The 8,954-nt window shown below is 49.1% G+C and overlaps 1 protein-coding gene across 3 annotated transcripts in view; it reads right to left on the bottom strand.

Annotated features, from left to right (window-relative positions):
- Positions 1-2,891: 2,891 nt before the first annotated feature.
- CPNE1 (copine 1) overlaps positions 2,892-8,954 on the bottom strand; it is a 43,784-nt gene continuing 37,721 nt past the window's right edge. For all 3 annotated transcript variants that reach the window (XM_051633502.1, XM_051633501.1, XM_051633503.1), the window contains 3 exons: positions 7,973-8,106; positions 4,721-4,957; positions 2,892-4,040 (listed from right to left, as the gene is read on the bottom strand). In XM_051633502.1, coding sequence (XP_051489462.1) covers positions 3,924-4,040; positions 4,721-4,957; positions 7,973-8,106 — 488 coding nt within the window. In that variant the 3' untranslated portion in view covers positions 2,892-3,923. The remainder of the gene's footprint in view (positions 4,041-4,720; positions 4,958-7,972; positions 8,107-8,954) is intronic.

The raw sequence follows: 8,954 nt of genomic DNA, 5'->3' as shown, positions 1-8,954 counted from the left end.
AACCATGAGCAGGAGCAGGAAAGCACTTCCTGCTGGTGGGAGTCTGGCTCTCCCCCTCAGCAGCCACCCCCCACACCCCCAGGGGCTGTGCAGGGCTCCTTGCAGTGGGCATGGGTGGTTCACCCAGCTCTGCAAACACCCAGGAGTGAATCATGCCCGTGCAATGCCAGGCTGCTTCAAAGCAAGCCCTGCGGTTATTGCCTTTCTCTCCCTCTTACCAAGAGCTTCCTGGATGGCAGGAAAGCGGTGCCAGGAGGCTGGAACAAGCTGTGGTGGGGAGGATGCCCCTTCACCGAGCAGCAGCCAAGCAGAGCAGAGCAGCTCTGCACCTTCTGGCAACCCAAAGGAGGGAGCCCAGCAGTTTGGGGCAGCACAGCTCAGTGCAGCCCCCACACCCAGTCATGGAGGGGGGCAAGGGGTGCAGTTTAGGCTGTTTAATAAGACATTCAGGCCACTGACATGTGCTGCTACCGGGTGCAGCCAGGATTTGCTGAAAGCTGATCAAAAGCCATCATCTCCCAGTGGAGTTTGCGTGGCTTCCTCAAGCACCTGGGGTGGTCCCATCACTTGCTTTCTGCCCAAGGATGGTGCCTCATTTTAGACCCCAAGTAGGGCCCTCAACCTAACAAGATGTCTGAGCAAAGAAGGGGGATGGAGCATTATCTCCCATAGAGGAGAAAGCTCTGGCAGGGGGCCTGGAATAGTCTGGCATGAAATGTCACCAGTACTGCCAGGTGTCCTAGGAGCAAGAGGAACTCTCCCTGATGAGCTCTCACATGCAATAGTTTTTGATTTATACGAAGCCTCGAGGCTGAAATACCTTTGGGGATCACAAGTCCAAGGGTACTTGCTTAATCTTGGCCAAAGTCAGGGTAAAGAGACTTGTGGGGCATTCCCTGTGCTCACAGCATGAAGAGATGAAGGATGACAGGGACACACACAACCTGAGCTCTCATCTACCTGAAGGGACAACCATGCTGTAAATGTGCATTCCAGCTACACCCAGGGCAGCACAAGGCAGGAGACACCTCTCAGCCTCTCACCACAGCACCCAGCAGCCACTTTCAGGGCCTCTAAAACCAGGAGCCCGGGGGAGAGTCAAGGAGAGACAACAGGCCAAGTTCTGCTGTCCTGGCTCAGCAGCTCCCAAGCTTTTCACTTGGCCCCACACCCAAGCAGCTCTTGTTCAAAGTGACAAACATGGGACTTGTGCTTCTTTGCTTGTTCACATTTCACTTGCCACTTGCCTTCAGTAAAACACCAGATCCTACAAATTCTCCTCTGCTCCCCCAGGGTGCAGAACTTCCTCAGACCTGCCTCTACCTCATCTTGGTTTCTCCCTCCCTAAAACAGGAAAGGTCTCTCCCACCATCAATGAGTCCAGCACCTGGAGACACCTCAGTGAGCTGCAGAACTGACAGTGACCCCAGCTCCTCACAGCCAGTGCAGAGAGATGGAGATTCCCTCTCTTCCTTATGAGTGGGAACTGACAGGTTTAAAAAGGAGAAGTGAAATTCATTTCCCACTGCACGTTCTGCTGGCTCAGAGCTCATCTTCTGCCCCTCAAGGCTGGAGAAAGTCCCAATGTGCTTCAACATCTTTCCAAAGAAACCTGTCACTGCAGCCAAGCCTTGCACACTGCCACCAGTGCTTCTTGGTCCAACCAAGGGACTGGTGAGCCTACAGAACTACTGCTGTAAATATCCTTTAAGAAACACTGGACTAAAAGGAAAAACAAACACACACACAAAAACCAGCCTCAGGTTCACCTGCACCCATAATAGAGGGAAGGAGAGCCCTGCCCACGGGTTGCAAGCAGCTGAGAACACGAGGTTAAAAGCTGCTCTCGACCACAGCACAGCTTCATGGAAAACTTGGCAGCTTCCCTCCCTCTTCCACACTTGTTACACCTTCTAGTTGATGCTGCTACAAGAAGAGATTGCTTGGTTTCCTTCAAGAACCTAAGTGCAAGAAAATTGGGTGCTGCAGGCTGAATGACAGAATTGCAGGACAGACAACACAGCTTTATCTAGAGGAAGCCATCTGCTGCTGGTGGAACCTGGGGAAGAACACATTGTGGTCAAAACTAGGCTTGAATAAAAAACTAGCACAAATGTATCTTTGCTCAGCAGCAGCCCTAGTCCCACTGGCCTTCAAACACCAGCCATGTACGAGTTTGGTAGCAGATACATGGAATGGCCAGGGTTGGAAGGGATCTTTGGAGATCATCTAGTCCAACCCCCCTGCCAGAGCAGGGTCACCTACAGCAGATCCCACAGGAACACGTCCAGATGGGTTTGGAATGTCTCCAGGGATGGAGACCCCACAATCTCTCTGAGCAGCCTGTCCCAGGGCTCTGTTACCCCCACAGGAAAGATTTTCCTCATGTTTAGGTTAAGCCTCTTATGTTCCACTTTGTGACCACTACCCCTTGTCCTGTCACTGGACACCACTGAAGAGGAGATACCATCCAGAAAAACTGGTCTAGTTGACGAGCTGGATTTACATCCAGGTTCTGCTTTCACACAGGCTTGTAAACTCCCAGTTTCACAGCCTGACTCACCAGGGCAGGCACCCAATGTATTGTCATAATTTCCCAGTTTACCAGGTAGAACAGACAAGTTCTCCCATAATTCCAGTGCCAAGAAACAGCCCATTCTGCTGGGACAGGGCTGCAGGACATGCATTCATGTCTTGCTGATTAGCAGGTAACCAAGCTAATGATGATGGATAGACAGGCTGCTCTGCCTTCACAGCTGATGACACTTGACCTAAGGTTAACTCAGACACCACCAGGCAGTGCTACAGCCAAGACCTTCCATGGAGCAAAACATCCTCATTGCTGGAAAGCAAAAGGAAAAGCCCAGGAAGGAAAGAAGAGTCCAGCCATGTTATGTAATTCAAGGCAGAGTATTTATTTATGAAACTGAAAGTGAAGACCAAGTGCAGTGCAGTGACAAGCCTAAGCTTCTTTACCTCTATTTTAAATGAGCTATCACCCCTCAAACAATTGTGCTTTGCATCAGGTGCCTGTTCCACAGCCCCCAGGCCACATCACACACACCCCACAGGACAAGGAAGCACCTCCTTGGAGTTCCAGTTACTGCTTCATCTTGTAACTTTGTCAACTTCTGTGACACAAAGAAACCAATGTTTCCAGTTGCTGGATTTTGAAGGTCACATTAAGGTGATTCACTAATCCCACCCCTGATTAATGATTAATTCTCATTAACCCCCCCCCCACACACACACACACAAACAAGCAAAGTGCAGTGCTCTTAAATTGCAACAACAGCTCCAAGCAAGAAGCCATCAAAGAAGCCATTTTTGCTGGTAGAAAAATGTGATTAAAAACAAAATAGGGTGGTCACTGAAATGGAAAAATAAACCTCTACATATAAAAATATACTGGCACTTTATGAAGGCACAACAGGAACCACAACAGGCCCCAACCAACAGACTGGTACCAACCAGTAAGGAAGGGTCCCCGTCCCCAAGGTAGCTTGATAGAAGGAAAAAAAAAATCCCTATCAAGGAAGACATGACAAGTGTCAGTACAGGGAACAGGATGGCAATTCTCCTCCTCCTCAACAGGGCAGGAAACAGCTCAGTGCACCTGCCCTTGCCAAGACCTTGACAGGGCCCAGCTGCTCCAGGGGTGTGTGGGATGACCTGTCACTGTTGCAAGGTGGAAAAATCAACAGTGTCTAATTTTCTGTGAGAAAAGCTGCCAGCAGTTGTGGGTTTCCTGTATTAACATTTCTTCTGATGAGGAACAGGAAAGATCAAAGCTGCAGAGACCAAGCAGGTAAGGGAATTAGTGTGAATGGTCCAACCTGCAGGCACTGAGCCCCCACGGTGTGCAGGGGAGGCAGGGGAGGCAGCCCTCCTCACCCCTGTGACACGGGTGGCCTGGCTGTGTTTTACACCTGCTTTATCTCTGGTGGTTTCACAGGAGGCCATCCCTGCCACTTGTAGTAGGACACCAGCTGCTTCGGCACCTCAGCCAGAACCATCTGGGCAAGAGCCTCCCGGGGAGCCTGCAAGGAGAACAGACAGAATGAACCTGAAACACTGCAGAGAGAGGGTTTGTCAGCCCAGTGACAAACTCCTACAGGATTCAGAGTCAGCCCTTCACCTGCCAAGTCTCACTCCCTGTTTCATGAATTCTTTGCTGCAGTTTTTGGAGCACTTCCAGTCAGTCCCAGGGAAGCACTGCTGATGAAAACCACTTGTCCCCTCCCCTGCACTGCTCCCAGATCAAGCCCAGGCTCACAAAGCCCTCCCATGGCCCTGATCTGGGTGGGAAGCTGCCCCAGCCACCAGCAATTTCTCTTATTTTGGGGTTTCATTTGACTCCACTCTTCAACCCAATTCACTGTGCAACATGCACAGATGCAAGTGCCACCAGTGGAAGTGGGGAGGAGCTGGGGAATGACAGGACTGCTTTAACAGCAGGGAAGACTCAGCTTAAATCCCTGGTGGGACTCAACAACAGAGACTGACAATATGAGCTCAGCTCCTTGCCTACATGTTTGCATCCCAGGAAAGAAAACGTCTCCTGTACTTTAACTCTGCAACAGGCAAGAGTCAGCACCAGGGCTGGGGCAGCACTGGGAGACACAGCCTGGGGCTCTGGCTCCCCCCGTGCTCATTCCTCAGCTGCAATAACTGCACAGACACTGGCACCAGGACCCTCCTGGGGTTAAAAGCAACTCACGTTTTTGAACTGCCGGAAAGGCACAAACTGGACAATGTCTCGTGCAGCTGGTTCTCCTGTCAGGGCCTTCAGGACACCATTGTCTCCATCCAGGAACTCCATTGCTTTGAAATCAGCTTCACCAACTCCAACAATGATGATGGACATGGGCAGCTTGGAGGCGTTAACGATCGCTTGTCTCGTTTGGTCCAGATCAGTGATCTCTCCATCTGTGATGATCAGCAAGATGAAATATTGCTGAAAAACAGGAGAAGGCAGCTAGTGAGGGAGCTCAGCACCAAAGCTCATGCAACTGAAGGCAAATGGACCCATTTCTTACTCTAAGAAAGCAACCAGAGGGTGATGTGGATAGGATATTACAGAAACTTCTGTCTGTGCTCATTTTTTCATAAGCAGGGGACATTTCACTGTGCCCTTCAGATTTCCTCTGTGCCAGAAAAAGAGGCTTAAAATCAATTTATAAAGAATAATTGCATCAATTGGCAGAAAGTACTAGAGATGAGCAAAGCACTACTAAATCAACAGAGCTGCATACAAAATTCACTGATGGAAAAGCTGCTTTACTCACATCTCAGAAAGGCTTCAGTTTAATATTTAATATCCCCAGAGTGCAGCACAAAAAAGCTGCCTTTTTTTAGTTACCAATCAGTTAAAATCACAGGGATCAGAAATCTCAAAATACAGCTGTGACAAATGTCATGACACAAAGACACTCTAGAGAGGAAGAACACAGGAGTTTTTCTAGGAAAAAAGAGAAAAAATACCTCAAACCTTGGTACAGTCTTTAAAATTTCCTTCCTTTTCCAGGTGTTAAGTACTGAAGTCTAGTACCTGGCTGTGAAGTGAACAACTGCTGGTTTACAGCAGCTATCTACAGAATTCAAATAAAAACCAAAGAAAACTGCATTTCCAGTGCTAAAATCTATTTAACACAGGTGTTACTATGGTTGTACCCCATCACTGACAGATTCCTTTTGCTGATGACACCAAGCTGGGAGGACTGGCTGATGCACCTGAAGGCTGTGCAGCCATCCAGTGAGATCTGGACAGGCTGGAGAGCTGGGCAAAGAGGAACCTCATGGGGTTCAACAGGAGCTAATGCAGAGTCCTGCACCTGGGGAGGAACAACAAAATGCACCAGGACAGGCCAGGAGGTGATCTGCTAGAGAGCAGCTCTGTGGAGAAAGCCCTTGGAGTCCTGGTAGGCAACAAGTTATCCATGGGACAACAATGTGCTCTGGTGGCCAAGAAGGCCAGTGGTATCTTGGGGTGCATCAGGAGGAGTGTGTCCAGCAGGTTGAGGGAGGTTCTCCTGCCCCTCTACTCTGCCCTGGTGAGATGTCACCTGGAGTGTTGTGTCCAGTTCTGGGCTCCCCAGTTCCAGAGGGACAGGGATCTACTGGAGAGAGTCCAAGGGAGGCCACGAGGATGATGAAGGGACTGGAACACCTGCCTGATGAGGAAAGGCTGAGAGACCTGGGGCTGTTCAGTCTGGAGAGGAGAAGCCTGAGGGGGGATCTAATGAATGTCTATCAATCCATGAGGGCAGCAAGAAGGCAGGGACAAGCTCTTGTCACTTGTGCCGTGGGACAGGACGAGGGGCAGTGGATTCAAACTGGAGCCCAGGAAGTTCCACCTCAAGATGAGGAAGAACTTCTTTCCTGTGAGGGTGACAGAGCCCTGGGACAGGCTGCCCAGAGAGGTGGTGGATTCTCTTTCTCTGGAGACTTTCCAGACCTGTCTGGATGCCTTTCTGAGTAACCTACCCTAGGTATTTATTTTTGTGTCCTGCTCTGGCAGGGGGGTTGGACTCAATGATCTTCAGAGGTCCCTTCCAACCCCTAATATTCAGTGATTCTCTGATTCTGTGTGATTTATTCAATAGTTTTTCATATATGAGAAAAAGTAGATTTGTAACATATAAAGAGAACTAATAAGATTCCCCAAGTGTTGAGAAGGCTAAAAAAATACCCTCAGAAATGTAAGAAATTGATCTCCTTAGACCAAGCACTTCACAGTGCTGGAAAGGTATTTGATGTACACACAAAAGTAAGAACCACCAAAAATTCTGACACTTGACCATAAAGCAAGTATTAGTGCACATCAAAATCCCTTCTGCTTGGTCTGTCAAAAAAATAATTCTTTAAGTCTATCAGGAAATCTGAGTCCTTCATCACTGAGCATAAGGAATGAAATTTCAAGGCAGGGAGCTGAACTGCAGCCACGTGCTGCTCTGTGATGCAGTTAGCACCCTGGCTTAATGATGCTCAGACTCCTTTGTTAATCTGGCCCCACGGATACCCTGACTCTGTGTGCCACCATGGTGGGACAGACAGTCAAGCCCCCTGCTGTTTCTCTTGGATTCTGTCTTTGTGTACATTGTTGAGACCAAAACTGCTTGGAATAAAACAGACAGGGGCCCTCACACTGGGTGCACTGCCTGGAGGTGATGGGCTCAGTGAGGGAGGGCAGAGCCAGGCACCTGCTGACAGAGCCCAAAGGGGCTGAAGACTGAGAGAGCACCCTGGTACTTCAGCAGTAGGTACAGAACCAGGCAGCTGTGAACAGGAGAAACTGGAGTCACGGAGCGGTCAGGGTAGGAAGGGACCTCTGAAGGTCATCTAGTCCAGCCCCCTGACAGTGCAGGGTCACCCAAAGGAACACATCCAGACAGGTTTGGAATGTGTCCAGAAAAGAAGACCCCACAATCTCTCTGAGCAGCCTGTCCCAGGGCTCTGTCACCCTCACAGTTAAGAAGTTTTTCCTTATGTTTAGCTTGACCCTCCTGTGCTCCAGTTTGTGCCCATTGCCCCTTGTCCTGTCACTGGACACTGTTGAAGAGTCTGGTCCCATCCCTCTAACACCCCCTTGTAGATATTTATAAGCACCTATCTTATGTATCTCATCAAGACCCCCCTCAGCCTCCTCCTCTCCAGCTGAGCAGCCCCAGCTCTCCCAGCCTTTCCTCACAGGCAGATGCTCCAGTCCCCTCAGCACCTCAGTGGCCTGTGCTGGACTCTCTCCTTGTCCTTCATGAACTGGAGAGCCCAGAATTGGACAGAACTGTAACAAGTACAGGTTCATATCAACATGTACCATGAGAGCACCAACAGCCTCTGGAGGCTGGGAGGAGAGGAACTAACTCGGGATCCTGAGGAAGCAAGACAACATCACTTGACCCTTCCATGCTGTTCCATCATGAACAGGGAACACAGAAACATCCACCCCAGGCAGGAAAGGATGAGCACTCACTGAGGCAGTTCCTTGCTGGGCTGCATGTGCTGCAAACCTGGCCACGTGGTTTATGATAGGAGAGAAATTGGTTGGTCCATAGAGGCGGATCTGAGGAAGGATCTGGCGATAGGCATCCACGATTCCCTGGATCCCTGCAACACAAGGAAGCCAAGCTGCTCCCAGAGCTTCACAACTTCTCCAGTCACCATTTTATAGATGTCACTAAATAGGATGTCAAAAGGCTAAGCCCTGTGAACTCCTGAAGGACAAACAGGCAGCAGGACAACAGCACATCCACCAAGCACAGGGCTGGAACCAGTGGGTATCTGCAGAGACAGGACCCACAGAGTCCCCCCCATTCTGCATTCCTCACATCACTCCTTGTGCCTCTAATCTCACAAAGCTCATGGAAGTTGCAGGAAAAATAACCCAGTGAGGGTACACTGGCAACTCTGCTTACCTTGTTCCTTCTGCCTTGCCATCCAATCTGTCTGGTTTAACTACTTATAGTCTAATTAGACAACAAGGTCAGAAGCTCCTAGCAACAGGAACTTTGTGTTTTCTTTGTGTGAAAGTTAGACAATGATCCCTGATTCAGAATTCAAACGTGTCTGTAACAGCAATCCTGAAGGTCTTTCCTATACAAAAAGCTTTTCTCAGGTTAATTAAACTTTCTTTTTTTTTTTTGGAAGTCTGATTTTAAATGGTACATATTCTTCTGTGGATCCATCTAAACTGGCCTATTCCTGGCTTGTATCTGCAGAGCTTCATTGGCCCTGCTGCTTGCATTGTCCACCATGCAGGTTTTAGAGCAGTAACTCTCAAAACTACTACACAGGGACACTTAAAAGGCAAAGATTCAGACCCCAATGAGGCAGATGATGCTGAACTGATCAAGGAACTGCTTGGATTTTAACACTGAATCTCAATTCTATTTTTTTGTTTGCCTTATACCAGAGAGAAAACTGAAAAGAGTTAAAAATACTTGTTCAAGAATAAT

This window comes from Apus apus, chromosome 15 (assembly GCF_020740795.1).
Source record: "Apus apus isolate bApuApu2 chromosome 15, bApuApu2.pri.cur, whole genome shotgun sequence".
NCBI lineage: Eukaryota > Metazoa > Chordata > Aves > Apodiformes > Apodidae > Apus > Apus apus.
The sequence above is the reverse complement of the archived record's forward strand: the minus strand, read 5'-3'. Positions and strand labels throughout refer to the sequence as shown.